Raw genomic sequence first — 15,190 nt, forward strand, 5'->3', positions numbered from 1 at the left:
TCACAAAGAATTGAGAGGGGTGTCTGATGGGACAGGTGCTCAAGTGGGGGTTTGGATGATCAATAAGTGTAAAGCCTAGATGATTGGAAAATGCCTATATAATATGTAAAGGTCCCCCAAGAGAGGGGAGGGAAAAAAAAAAGGAGAGAAGACTGGAGAGAAGTCTTACTGCATTAATCTGTATCTATTAATCAAGCTTTTAGCTCTATCATGACCGGGTGACCTTTCCACATAATAGCATTTCGTTCTTGTTTGTGTGTACCCTTAACCCATGCAACAACCCATTTAAACTTACTTAAACCGAGTTCTTTAACCCATACTCTACAAGAATTCATTGTGTTGGGCTTTTTGGACCCAGGCTTGTGACAGCAAGAACTTGGTTACTAAATTATGCCCTTACAATTGGCGCCGTCTGTGGGGAGAACTTAAGTGTTGGCAAGTACGACGATTAGGCATGGCAAAATTAGGTCCACACCAGGAGAATCCCCACCAAGCTGACCCTCAACTGACGGAACCTGTTGGCTTTCAACGGCAAAATAATCCTCCCAACCCGGGAACAAATCTAGGCAACGGAAAGAATCATGAGGGAAGTGTACATACTACCCAAACCAGCCAAAGCCGTACCCAAATAGGTAGTCGTGTATCCCGAAGGTGAAACAATCATCAGGCCATGTAACAAGAAATAGAAGACTTGAAAAGAAAGCTGCGCCATGCACGGCGAAAGCAATCTCCCTCTAGTTCAGATGCGTCCTCTAATGAGAAGGAGGACATCAGCTACAGACGGAGGTCGAGAACTCCCCCGAGCGAAACTTTTTCTTACGAGAAGGAGGTGCGCCCTGCACGAAGGTATGAGAGCCCATCTAGCAAGGGATTGGGTAATGACGCCATGAACAAGGCATTGGATCAGATCTCCAGATCACCCTTCGCGTGCATGATCGAAGGAGCTAAATTACCCCGACGTTTTAATCAACCAACGTTTGCCATCTACAATGGCCGAGCAGACCCAGTAGAGCACGTGAGCCAGTTTAACCAAAGATTGGCCATCTACTCTCAAAATGAGGCTCTGATGTGCAAAATTTTCCCGTCCAGCTTGGGGCCAATGGCGATGAGATGGTTCAACAGCCTAAAGACAAATTCCATAGGCTCCTATAGGCAGCTCAATCAGGCTTTTTGTTCTCGCTTTATTACAAATAGCAGAGTCCCTCGACCCCTAAGTTCGTTATTGTCCTTGTCCATGCACGAGGGAGAGACCCTAAAGGCGTATTTAGATAGGTATTGGGAGATGTATAACGAGTTGGATGAGAACCACGATGATGTCGCTATCAGCACATTCAAAAGCGGTCTCCCCACCGAGCATGGCTTAAGGAAATCTCTCACTGGTAAACCTGTTGCCAACGTTCATCAGTTGATGGATAGGATTGACAAGTACAAAAGGGTGGAAGAAGATCAGCTACAAGGAAAAGGAAAGGAGAAGATCATTCCCCCCAAAGGGAATGATTTCAGGTCGGAACTATATAACCATAACCAGCCGAGGAGAGATTTTTCGAGACAGGCTGGACAAAGCAACATACAAACGGTTAATGCCGTGTTCAGAGAGCTAGTACAGCAAGTTCTTGGGAAAGTCAAGAACAAACCCTTCTTCAGATGGCCGGGAAAAATGGCTGGGGACCCTTCGAAACGCAACCAGAACCTGTATTGTCACTATCATCAGGACCATGGGCATACCACTGAGGATTGCTGGAATCTATGGAATTACCTAGATCAGCTGGTCTGAGAAGAAAAGTTACGTCACCTTTTACACCCCTCAAGCGGTCATCTGGGCCAGGCAATGCAAGAGCCTCGAAAAGATGTATCTTTAAGACCTCCCACGGGGACGATACACGTCATCCACGTCGCTTCAGGAAGAACCGGGTCATTTCCTTCTAGGGTGCTATATGTGGCTCGGCTCTCCGCCGAGGACAGGAAAAGAGAATTTAAAAGGTCTAAAAAGGGAAGCTCTTTAATATTAGGATTCTCGGACGAAGATAAGAGGAGAACTATCCAACCTCACGACGATGTCTTAGTGGTTACGCTAAGAATCGGAGGTTTCGATGTAAGGAGGGTACTGGTAGACCCGGGCAGCGCAGTAGAGGTAATGTACCCTGATCTATACAAGGGGCTGAACTTAAGGCTGGAGGATTTGGCGGCTTATGACTCTCCCCTTATCAGCTTCGATGGGAAGACCGTTGTACCAAAAGGGCAGATCAGATTACCCATACAGACCGGGTCAGAGGTGGTAGAGGTGGACTTTATCGTGGTCGATGCCTACTCGCCCTACACAGCGATAGTAGCCAGGCCATGGATCCATGCCCTAGAAGCCGTATCTTCCACACTTCACCAAAAGATAAAATACCCGTCCGGAGGCCAAGTGGAAGAGATTCGTGGAGAACAGGCCATGGCTAGGCAGTGTATGGTGGCCGCCATCTCACGTCAGTCCAATGCCGAGTCCTCGGCTTCTGAAAACTTATAGCAATCAACCACCTCGGCAGGGCAAGTCAGGGGGCTAGCCGAGGAGATAAGGTGTGAAAGTTTGGAAAAGTTTATCGTTGACAATGACCCAGAGAGATTTTTCCAAGTCAGCTCAGAGTTACCTCCTCAAGAAAAAGAGGAACTGGTCGGGTTTCTGAGGAGAAATGTCGATGTATTTGCATGGGACGATTACGATGCCCCGGGGGTTGACCCCAGTCTCATTTGTCACTACCTAAATGTTAACCCATCTTCTATTCCAAAGAAGCAGCCGCCCCGACGCCCCTCGAAAGAACATGCCAGTGCCGTTAGAGACGAAGTGACGAAGTTGAAGAAGTCAGGAGCTATCAAAGAAGTCTTTTATCCCGAATGGCTGGCAAATACGGTGGTGGTAAGGAAGAAAACGGGGAAGTGGCGAGTCTGCGTGGACTTCACAGACTTGAACAAGGCATGCTCGAAAGACCCGTTCCCGTTACCTAGAATAGATCAACTGGTAGATGCGACTGTAGGCCACCCTTGAATGAGCTCCTGGACGCCTTCCAGGGCTATCATCAGATACCACTAGCACTAGAGGATCAGGAGAAAACGACGTTTATGACACCCGTCGGAAACTACCATTATAAGGTGATGCCTTTCGGACTAAAGAACGCAGGGTCAACCTACCAAAGGATGATGACCCGAATGTTCGAATCTCAGCTAGGCAAGGTTATTGAAGTCTACATAGACGATATGGTGGTAAAAATTAAGGTGGTATTCGAGCACGTGAAAGACTTGGAGATCATCTTTGGCATATTAAGGGAGCATAAGTTGCGGCTCAATGCTTCCAAGTGTTCATTTGGGGTTGGATCTGGGAAATTCCTAGGCTATATGGTAACTCACAGAGGAATAAAGGTAAGCCCAGATCAAATCAAGGCGATTAATAGCCTACAGACTCCTCGAAATCCGAAAGAAGTACATAAACTCACTGGCATGATCACAGCATTGAACCGGTTCATATCACGATCTGCAGACCGATGCTAACCTTTCTACCTCTTAATAAATAAGTGGAAAGGGTTTGAGTGGTCAGAGGATTGTGTCCTGGCCTTCCAGCAACTCAAAGAATACTTGTCGCGACCACCCATCATGTCTAGCCCTGAGGCGAACCAGGTACTGTTTGCATACATAGCAGTAGCCCCTCATGCTATAAGCCTGGTACTGATACGGGACGATAATGGAATACAACGACCAGTGTACTACGTAAGTAAATCATTACATGAGGCTGAAGTGCGCTACTTACCATTGGAGAAAGCAATTCTGGCGGTGGTGCATGCCACGCGAAAACTCCCTCATTACTTTCAGGCACACACGGTCATTGTTCTAACCCAGCTTCCCCTTCGATCGGTGCTACGAAGCACCGATTACACGGGAAGAATCGCCAAGTGGAGCGCGCTCTTGGGTGCTTTTGACATTAAATACATGCCTAAGTCCTCTGTAAAGGGTCAAGTCCTCACGGATCTAGTCGCAGAATTCGCTGAGCCTTCTATGGAAACAATAACACCAAAGGAAAACATGGATGGAAAATCGGTTGGCACAATCTCGGCTCAAGAAACCTCGTGTTGGAAGGTCTATGTGGACGGCGCGGCCAACCAAAAAGGATCTGGGATCGGCTAGTTCTGATATCGCCTGAAAGTATTACCATTGAAAAATCGATAAGACTGGGGTTCTCAGCTATGAACAACGAAGCCGAGTACGAGGCCTTGCTTCAAGGAATGATGATGGTTCAAAAATTGGGCGGAAAGACAATGGAAGCATTCTCGGACTCCAAATTGGTCGTTGGCCAAGTGATGGGTGAGTTAGAAGCTAGAGATGCTAGAATGCAAGAGTATCTCGGTCGAGTCAAATGCCTACAGTCAGACTTTGAATCCTTTAACCTGACGCATGTTTCTAGATGTGGGAACACACATGCGGATTCGTTGGCCACTCTTGCCACGTCCTTTGTACATGATCTGCCGCGAATGATCCTTGTTGAGGATTTATCCCAGACAAGTTCAACCGAAAGAGACACAGCTTGGATCCATCAGATTAGAAAGAATCCCAGCTGGATGGATCCTATAATGAACTTCCTCAAGGACGATATGTTACCAGAAGGAAAACTGGAGGCCGAGAAGATACGGAGGAATGCTCCTCAGTTCTGGTTGTCAGAGGATCACAAGCTATACCGACGTTCCTATTCTGGCCCATACCTATTATGTATACTCCGTCCTTGCTCGAAGAACTACATGAGGGGATTTATGGAAGTCACACAGGAGGAAGATCACTGGCGCATAGGGCACTCACCCAAGGGTATTGGTGGCCGAACATGCAAAGAGAGGCCCAAGAATATGCAAAGAAGTGTGATCAATGCCATAGATTTGCCCCAAATATCCACCAACCGAGGGGAGTCCTTAACCCCCTCTCCAGCCCCTGGTCGTTTGCTCAATGGGGTCTTGATATTGTCGGCCCTTTCCCTAAAGCAGCAGGGAATAAGCGGTACATAATAGTCGGCACCACCAAATGGGTAGAGGCTGAACCTTTAGCCAACATCAGGGACGTGGATGCCAAGAAATTCATTTGGAAAAACATTATTACGCGTTTCGGAACTCCTCACACCCTCATCTCGGACAATGGTCTTCAGTTTGATAGTAAAAACTTCAGAAACCGATATTCCATTCCTGCATACCCCCAAGGAAACGGGCAAGGTGAGGCCGTGAACAAGGTCATAGTGAGCGGGCTGAAAAAGAGATTGGATGATGCAAAGGGGAGATGGGTGGAAGAGCTCCCCCACGTTTTATGGACCTATCGAACGACGCCGCGAAGATCAACGGGCGAAACTCCTTTTTCAATGACTTATGGGGCCGAAGCCGTACTCCCAATCGAGAACAGCTTCCCCACATTGAAGTCTGTCACTTTTACCCCAAAAAACAATGACGAGTTACTGGGGAGAAGTCTAGACTTAGCTGAGGAAAAAAGGGAAAAAGCGATGATCCATATGACCTGTTATCACCAGAAGCTAAAGCAAGGATATGATGTTAATGTAAAGCTGCGACCTTTAAGTCCAGGCGACCTCGTGATGAGGAAGATTCTCGGCAGCGCTAAGAACCCTTCTTGGGGTAAGCTGGGATCCAACTAGGAAGGACCGTATCGCATCACATTTGTGGCCGGAATAGGTGCTTATTACTTAGAAGACTTAGATGAAAAAACTGTACCTCACCTGTGGAATGTAAATAATCTAAGAAGATATTATTATTAATGAAAACGGCTCTGCGCATGTTTTGTTTCATGATCATCGCATACCCATTGGTCCATTTCCATCTCTATAAGTTTTAAACAGAACCTAAGTCTTGCATGGATCCTCGGACCACAGACTTAGGGGAAATTAATAACTTATGGTTTCTATACAAGTTTTAAACAGAACCTAAGTCCTGCATGGCTCTTCGGACCACAGACTTAGGGGAAATTAATAACTTATGGCATTTATCCAAGTTTTAAACAGAACCTAAGTCCTGCATGGCTCTTCGAACCACAGACTTAGGGAAAATTAATAACTTATGGCTTCTATACAAGTTTTAAACAGAACCTAAGTCCTGCATGGCTCCTCAGACCACAGACTTAGGGAAAATTAATAACTTGAGGCCTCTATCCAAGTTTTAAATAGAACCTAAGTCCTGCATGGCTCTTCGGACCACAGACTTAGGGGAAATTAATAACTTGAGGCATCTATCCAAGTTTTAAACAGAACCTAAGTCCTGCATGGCTCTTCGGACCACAGACTTAGGGGAAATTAATAACTTATGGCTTCTATACAAGTTTTAAACAGAACCTAAGTCCTGGATGGCTCTTTGGACCACAGACTTAGGGAAAATTAATAACTTGAGACATCTATCCAAGTTTTACACAGAACCTAAGTCCTGCATGGCTCTTCGAACCACAGACTTAGGGGAAATTAATAACTTGAGGCATCTATCCAAGTTTTAAACAGAACCTAAGTCCTGCATGGATCTTCGGACCACAGACTTAGGGGAAATTAACAACTTAGAACTCCTGTGCGATTTTAAGGTATGTTTGTAGTTTAGTATAATTTCATTTATTGTTCTAAGTTCGCCGCACGGCACTGCCTTTTCTCATTCATTTATATTTGTTTATATTGTTGCAAACATTAACTAGAGGAATAGTATTAACTTTGAACAAAATAATGAAATTATATCAACATCAGTCATAAATACCAAAAGAGAAATGGAAAAAAGAACATTATATATTAATAAGCCGAGATCAATACAAAAGGAAGTCTTTACAAAAGAACAAAAAATAAGACAACTCCCATTCTAAAGAAAATACAGTAATAAAAACCCTAGAAGCTAAGCCTCAGGAGGAGGATTCTCTTTCTGCTCTGGCTGAGGAGGAGGATTCTCTTTCTGCTCTGGCTAAGGAGGAGGAACCTCTTTGGCTTGGGAATCTGCCCCAAGACCCTCCGAGACGGACTCCTTGGCAGGATCCTTGGCCTTATCAAGCAAAGGGATGGCATTAAGAATAACCAGGGCCTGCTCAGAAGTTTCAGGGGCGCCGTCAGGGATCTCTCGGATCTCAGGAGGGAAAAAGACTTTCTCGGGCAACCTCAAGGCCGAGTTTGTAGGAACCCCTGCAGCATCAAGGGCATGAGCCCATGAGATGCTGCAGTAATCCTTGCATACCTTTGGAAGCTCCTTAGAGAGCCTGGCTTCAGTCTCCTCAGTCCCAAGTTGATAAGAAGCATTCTTTTCAGCCTCGGCTGCTTCCCGAACTAGCTGAGCCTCTTCTTTAGCCAGCCGGACCTCCTCCTCAGCTTTCTGTAACGCAGCCTTGAGATCCAACGCTGTTTGCCTTTTAGTGGCGAGATTGGTCTCGGTCATAAACAATATTTGGCGCTGGTCCTCGGCTTGGGTTTCAGCGTTCTTTAGTCCGGCCAGAGTGCTCTTGCGGCCTTTCTCCGCCTCTTTGAACTTCTCCGAGGGTTCAAAATTCTCCTGCTTAAGGGATCTTACAGATTTCTCCACCTCAGCACGAGACTGAGCCTCAGCTTCAACCAAGTTGCGGTTGTTGCGGCAGTACTCCTCAGCCACAAACACTTGCTGAGTAATCTGCCCACAAAACAACAAAACGATATCTTAGAATGTGACAAGGTCTAATGATTTTATCAAAGGTTAGAAGAGTCACTTTACCATTGCAAGGTCCCTCTTGAGGGATGGAAAGAGCTCAGGCTGAGAGAATTGCCTGTAGGCCTCCATGTCTCGGGGAAGGAGCACTGGTTGCTCTAATATAAATTTATATATATATATATATATATATGGAATAAAATAAAACATGGACATTTTTGTAAAAACAATTTTTAAATAAAATTATTTTATTCCTAAAATATTTTATTTTTATGCTTGCTTATGTGATTTTTATTCCTGAAATATTTTAGTGATCAAGTTAGTCTTTTTTTTTTTTTGGTTTTCCTTTTCCCTTATATTACTTGCTTAGATCCTACAAAATCATCTCTTTCTCTCGACCTAAGACTAAGAGAGAGAAAGAGTGATTGTTGTTGGAGATCAAAATTTCCTCTAATTATTTTTTCTGAACAAATTATTAATTGCCTTTTTAATTTTAATTTTTTATGTTTATGTTTTATTGCAAATATATAGAAGATTATTGTGGCTTATGGTTTTCACCATGTTCATTTTTTTTCCTTTTTTTTTTTTTTTTTTTTTTTTTTTTTTTTTTTTTTTTTTTTTAAAGAGTCTTTTTTGTGGGATCCAAGTGTAACACATGAAAATTGTTTGGCCGCATTTGGCCCAACCGTTTATGGTCAAAACCAAGTAAAAAAGAGGTTAAGGGCTTGTTTGGTTTAAAAAAAATGGGCACTCAGTTTTCATCACCTATCACTCATCACTCAGTTTTCATCACCCATCACTCATCACTCAAACTCTATTTTTTCACTCACTCAAAATAAAACATATTTGGTTTCATTTCTTGTTCTATGTAACTCAAAATTTTGCAATAATGGTGGGGCCCATTTACTGTACTGGGTCAGACAGATATACTTGCCTACCCATGTAAGTTCTCTCTCCTCTTCTTTTTCTTTTTTCCTCTCTTCACTTCTCTGCCTTTACTCTCCCCTAAGACCTAAAAATTTCGCCCCTCTCCTCCCTTTCACTCACTGAATCCACCACTTCTCTCTCCCACATTCCTCAAATTAGAAGGAACAAAGAAATGAGAAGCTCCCTCACCTTGTCAGGACTGTCCAGCTCCGACCATCTCTTCCTCCACTTGTCGTCGATCTCCTTTGTACTCTTCTCCCTTTAATTTTCTTTTTTTCATTTCGTTTCTTTTTTATTTTTTTTATTTTTTTTTATAGATCAGTGTGTTGGTGTGTGGGTATAGATCGGTTTGCTGGGTTTTATGGGTCAGATCGGTTTGCTGGGTTTCATGGGTCAGATCGGCGTGTGGTTTATGGCTAGTTGTGGCTTGTGGGTTGTGGCCTGTGATGTGTTGGTTGTGGCCTGTGATAGGTGTTGTGGATGATCGTTGTTGAGGTGGGTTTGTGGTGGTGATAATTGTTTTATTTTATTTTAATTTGAGTCGTGGTGGTCTGGTTGTGGTTGCGGCAGTGGGTGGTGGGTGGTTGTGAATGGGTTGGTTGTGCTGATGGAGTTGGCTGGGTTTGGGGTTGCTGGGTTTGTGTTTGGTTGATTTGGGGTTGTTGGGTTCGGTGGTGGAGCTAGCTTGCTGGGGATGAAAGGGGAAGTGAAAATGAAACAGAGGAGCTCCAACGGTAATAACTCAGCCTGTTCCGGATGTGACAATGCACAGGCGAAAGGGGCCCACAAGTTTATCTAATTTACCAACTTGCGACTGAAACTCAATTTTTGAGTTTTGAAAACAGGTGAAACTTGTTTTCAGTTTTGGTCACTCACATCCATTTTCCTAAGAAACTGATTGATGAAAACGGTGACTCAAAACCAATCCAAACAAGTGCTAAGTTTTGAAAACAGGTGGGACCGACACAATTTGGATGATGAAAACAGAAAACTGAGTGATATCACTCAAAACTCTCTTCATCCAAACAAGCTCTAAATATCACCCCTCCATTAGCCATATGATAACAGGTAGGGAACGAAAATATAAATTAGTAATGTCTTTTTCTTTTTGTCAAAAAAAAGGCATGTCTCTTATATATATTTTAAGAGTATTATAAGAAAAATAAAAATAAATTTCATGGATTAAAATAGAATCTGAACCAAAATTTAGAAAACACGTGCATATTTTTGCACATAAAAAAAGAAAAAAAAAAGTCATATAGGCCCTCCATTTGTCATATAAGCAATCCATATAAAGGAATAGGAGACTAAAATGGTATATATTTTAAATTATTTTTAAGGTCTAAAATAGACCATGAATCTATCATGAGATTTTGGATTTGAAATCTCTTTACAGTATCTTGGGACCATTTCATGAAATTCTTTTCTGTAATAATCTAATTCGTGTGGGATGGGGGGACCGCATATCCTTGAGAGAATAGTCAGATACTCAAAGAAATCTAGACACCCTCATTTGGAATCAAAATCTTCTATACCATTTTTCCTGTACCACTCTATGTTCCATGAACTAGTCACTTGTCTTTTTATTTAATTAAATTCTCTCATTATGCCTTTTCTTAATTAGTTACTGAAAATAAATTAAGAAACCAAACACACTACCAGCACCAACATTGGCTAGCACTGGCCATCTCCGCCCTGAATGTCACTTGTCACGGTAGCCACAATCACCCAATCCACGCCACCACTGCAGATCCAAGCCAATACCACCAACAACCATCACTGCACCACCAAAAAAACCAAACAAATTTGAATTTATTTCCCATCATTCTTCATTATTTATTAAGAAACAAAATCAACAATAAAAGATGGAGAGTAAAATATAAACAAATCAAATGTAAAGGCTATTCAATCTAAATCAAAAGAATCCATGTATTACATCGTGAACCCAACAATCAAAACCAAAAGGATCTCTAGAAGAAAAGTCAAGTGGTTTGAGTTGAGGTATTCATGTGATGGGCTTCAGATCCTTGGTAGAGCCGACGATTGGATGGCTGTAAATGGCTACTTTGATGGTGTTGACTCCGAAGAAGGTGTTGGTGGGGATATGTTGGGATTTTCTTTGTACCATTCGTCCAAATACTGTGTTAGATCCATTTCTTCCTGACTCTCCCTTTCCCGATCTGCTCAAAACCTTGGTGGTGGTGGATGGTCATGGAAGGTGGTGTTGTTGTCGCTAACCTCTGCTGCTGCTGCTGGTGGCGGCGGCAGTGGGATGTACTGGCTATATATTTATTTTAGGTAATTAAAATAAGAATAAGCATTTATTTTGGATTTGCTTAAATATGTGGTCACGTGTTAGGTTTTTATTTGTGGAACACAAAGTGGTATAGGGAGTGTGGTATAGAAGATGTTGATTCCCTCGTTTGTCCAAAAAGTTATCATCATTGTTGCTATAGAGAGGATAAGGGTGGAAAGGCCTACTATCATCTTTTTGGGTAAGGATATAAGGAAATCTTCCTCTACATAACGTGATGTGAGGATGCAAAGAAACATCAACAATGAGGTTGAAGTAGAAAGCAGAGATAGAGCATCAGATATTATAAAGACCATAAAAACCTTCTCATTTAAGAAGGTTGGCATGCTTGAATCTTGTTTGTTGCCACCTGGAACAGTAATTGCTGTTGTAAACATAATGGTAACAATCAGAGCAGCTACCACTGTACAAGAAGATGTTGTCCCCTTCATCCATTTTTCTCCTTCTTTAACCAACTCTTTATGGCTTTCTGTAAACAATTCTCGAGGTCTTTTACCATTTGTGTTTGTACCTTCTAAAATGGAAGGATGGACAATGCTCTCCACCTCCTGTGTTTATTAAACAAAACCTCATAAAGACTATTACTTAAGATATAAAAAAATAAATATATATTAAATACTTTGTAACTTTGCATCTTTTTCCATTTTTTAAGAATGATTCTATCAATTATAAATGAAAATTTTATAGGATTAAAAAGTGAGGAAGATTGAATGCCTGAAAGTTAGCATGTTAAGTTTTGTGTATAGTATAAGGGTTACTTTTATATGGCTTTTGATTTTCACACACGCTATTTCACATCTTTTATTTTTAAAATTTTTTACATTCACTTTTATATGTTAAAATGTGGACATTTTTACATCAATTATGGATATACCTAGAAAATAGTGGATGTGAATGAGTGTGAAAGAATACTTTTCTCTTTTATACAAAAATACCTAGATATGCAAGTATATATAAATAGAACATTGTAATGTAAGGATAATAAAGTGTAGTGATACTCTGAATCGTGACAGTTACGACTTGGCCTTAGGCTCCTAGGCCTATTTGGCCTAGTATCTAGGAATTTTTATTTTTTATTTTAACTTTTTGGAGAGAGAGAGGCCTAGTATATAGGATAAACTATACTAATATGGCACTCTATTGTAATTCATAGGTGAAATTACATAAAAAGGACTAGAGTTTTATCTATTGTAATTCATAGGTGAAATTACATAAAAAGGACTAGAGTTTACACACTTTTTTAGATTAGGTCCCAAGTTTTTAATTTTGTTAATTAAAGTCATAAACTTGTGAAATCATTTAAATTTGATGCTGGTATTCATGTACTTTATTCATATATGTTATTTTGGACACTAATAGAGTACTAAAAAAAAAGGAAGCCATTTATAAAATTTGTATTTTACTAAGGAATCAATTTTGATGTTTTGAATCATTTTCTCTCTCTCTCTCTCTACATAGTTTTCTCTCCAAGCTTTCTATTTATCAATAATTGCAAAATTGACTTATGAACAAATCTTATGCAAAATGTAGAGTTTAATCACTTGTTTTATGTTTTAATCTGTTATGTTGTTGTCCAAGATAATAGAGACGGACAAAAACTTTAAATAATTTTTTTTTTTTTTTTTATAAATTTAAGACCTAATAATATGAAATATGGTATAAATTGTACACCTTTTTATATAACTTCATCTAATTTATATTAGTTGATTCTATTAAATAGATTATATCTTTTGAACTTAATGGAGTGGACCTCTTGTTAATTACTTGTTATGCACTTTAATAAATTTTGTTTTATCATTTTTATGATAAATTCACAATTGAATTAATGAAAACACATAATATCTCCCTGCTTGCAAAATATCAAATTGATAAAAGATTAATAACTATCTTATTTATAAAATGTTCAAATTTTTAAAAATTATATAGAAAACAAGAGTTAATATATCAAATCAATAAAAACATTGTTATAGATAGTTTAAATATTATAAAATATAACCACTTATTAAATTCTATACATTAAATTATACTATTATTTTAATTATCTTTAATGACTTTTTTTTTTTAATAGGAATTAGAATATGAAACCACCCAACCTTTTACTCTATTTCATTTCAATTCCATTTTGTATTTGTTAGTTTATGATTCCCCCCCCCCCCCTCCCCCTCCTTTTTTTAATTATCTTATTTCCATTCATTTTCTTTATCTTATTGGTGGGATATTGAAGTCGTAGTTATCCTCGAATATTCTGACATTTACGTGGATCCTTAGTCTCCTATTCACTTACGCATTCTCACATTGTAGTTAAGAATTGAGTTTCCAAAGAGTGTCAGATAATTAATCATAAGAGAACTGAAAACAACTCATCATTGAAATTATATTAAAAATATATAAATAAATAAAGTGAGGGATATATATTTTGCCTTATACCATTGTACTTCTCTTTGCATAAGAAAAGCTACTCCTGGAACCGTATTAAGTCTAGCGGAAGGTTCTAACATCGCTGCGAAGTGTAATATGTTATTTTTATCGCGATCTACCATAGTAAATGATAGGTTCATTGCAGGAGATCTGCATAGAACGGCAACCATAAATATGTGTTGATCCTTGGATTTTTCGATACACCACACAAGGCCAGGACATGCTTTCAGTATATCGGTAACAAACTCAACTCTTCCTTGCTTGACAGCTTCGATCATGGCTTCAATAACCTTACCATTTCTTAGTTGTCAAAAATTCAAACCCGGTAATACTTCGCACATGTGAAGTAAAAGTTTTTTGGATTGGTGGTGAAGAAGCTTCAATTCATATATTTGATCGATTTCTAAGTCAATAATCAAAACAATGTTTAGTCAACTAAATGAGAGAAAAAAAAAAAAAATGAAGAAAAAAGAAGTTGACCACAATGATCAATGAGTAAAATATGAAATTAATTGACTAAATGTATCATACCCAGAAATTTAACGAGATTCCAAATAGATCCTTGAGCTATAAAGTAAAAAAAGAAAAAAAAAATCATATACGCTTACTTAAAAAGAATAGAGAACAGTTAGTTAGGGTTGTTGTTAGTAGGTTTCGCATTGCTACCAAGTTTAGTTTTGCTGATGCAGTTATGAAACCCTAGAAAAGCCTTGTCATCATGGCCAAAAAACAGATCTGTACATTCAGAATCTTCATACATCAATAGATTGAGAGGTGTCGAGGTATGTATTGCAATTCATTAAAGCTTGATAAATTAGAGGTGTCAAGCTAGGTATTAAGACAACCTGTTTTAGCTTTTCTTGTATTGTTTCTTAAGTAATTTTCATATCTTCAATAATACCACTTGTTATACTTCTTCAAAGTACTTCACATTGTTCTTAAAATGACTTAGAACTATATAATTACAAATAAAGTGCGTTTTGTCATATGATATGTCAATTCATAAAATATGACCCTAACAATTTTTGTATTTTTTTTTTCCTTTTAAGAATGCAAAAAAAAATAAAATAAAATAAAATAAAATAAAATTGATTAATGTTGAAAATACTACAAATTTTATTGCATGGGTCTTACAAATTATTGTACTACCAATTATAAGAACTAATTTATATATTCATTTATTATTTTTGTGAAGTGCTACCGATTACATTCTTTTCCACATCATTCTGTAATATTTTTGTAATAAAGGTTGTAGTAGTTTTAGCATCCAAAAAAAAGATTAATAGAAATCTAACAAACCACCATTAAGTAATTGAAAAATGCTAAAACTGCTAAAAAATTTACTAAAAAATACTTACAAAATGATGTGGCTAAAATAGACTGGTAGTTTGGTACGACTTAAACAACATAATAAATAAATGGTTGAAACAATTTTTATTTATTTATTGGTGATGCTTTAGTCTGTAATGCCTATGCGACAAAATTTGTTATATCCCTAACATCGTTCCAATGAATTAATTATATAGAAAAGTAAGAATAATTCATTTAAATGAAAAGAAAATGATAATGCATAACATTGACTAAATTAATGGATAATATATTTTATTGAAGTGATATTTAAATATACAAAGGCCTCAAATTGTATATTTAAATATCACTTCAATAAAATTTATTCACCATTAATTTAGTTAATGTTATTAGTTATAACATTAACTAAAGTTTTCGTCTAAGGTCTCAAATTGTATTCAACTGGACTTGCTAATTAGCTACAAATAACTTCAATCCCACAAGTTCTCAACCACAATTACAAACACAAAATTTATTTCTATCCCACATTTCAAATCTTATTTATATCAAGCTTGATAGCTCTAACTATGTG

General features: G+C 39.0%; 1 protein-coding gene across 1 annotated transcript; it reads right to left on the minus strand.

Moving 5' to 3' along the window:
• Positions 1-10,934: 10,934 nt before the first annotated feature.
• Positions 10,935-13,589, minus strand: LOC115985856. Its single transcript, XM_031108756.1, has 2 exons — positions 13,314-13,589; positions 10,935-11,441 (listed from the first exon to the last, which is right to left on the minus strand). The coding sequence occupies exons 1-2, from the start codon at positions 13,587-13,589 to the stop codon at positions 10,935-10,937; spliced, it is 783 nt and encodes a 260-aa protein (XP_030964616.1).
• Positions 13,590-15,190: the final 1,601 nt, after the last annotated feature.

Source organism: Quercus lobata, chromosome 4 (genome assembly GCF_001633185.2).
Source record: "Quercus lobata isolate SW786 chromosome 4, ValleyOak3.0 Primary Assembly, whole genome shotgun sequence".
NCBI classification, from domain to species: Eukaryota; Viridiplantae; Streptophyta; class Magnoliopsida; order Fagales; family Fagaceae; genus Quercus; species Quercus lobata.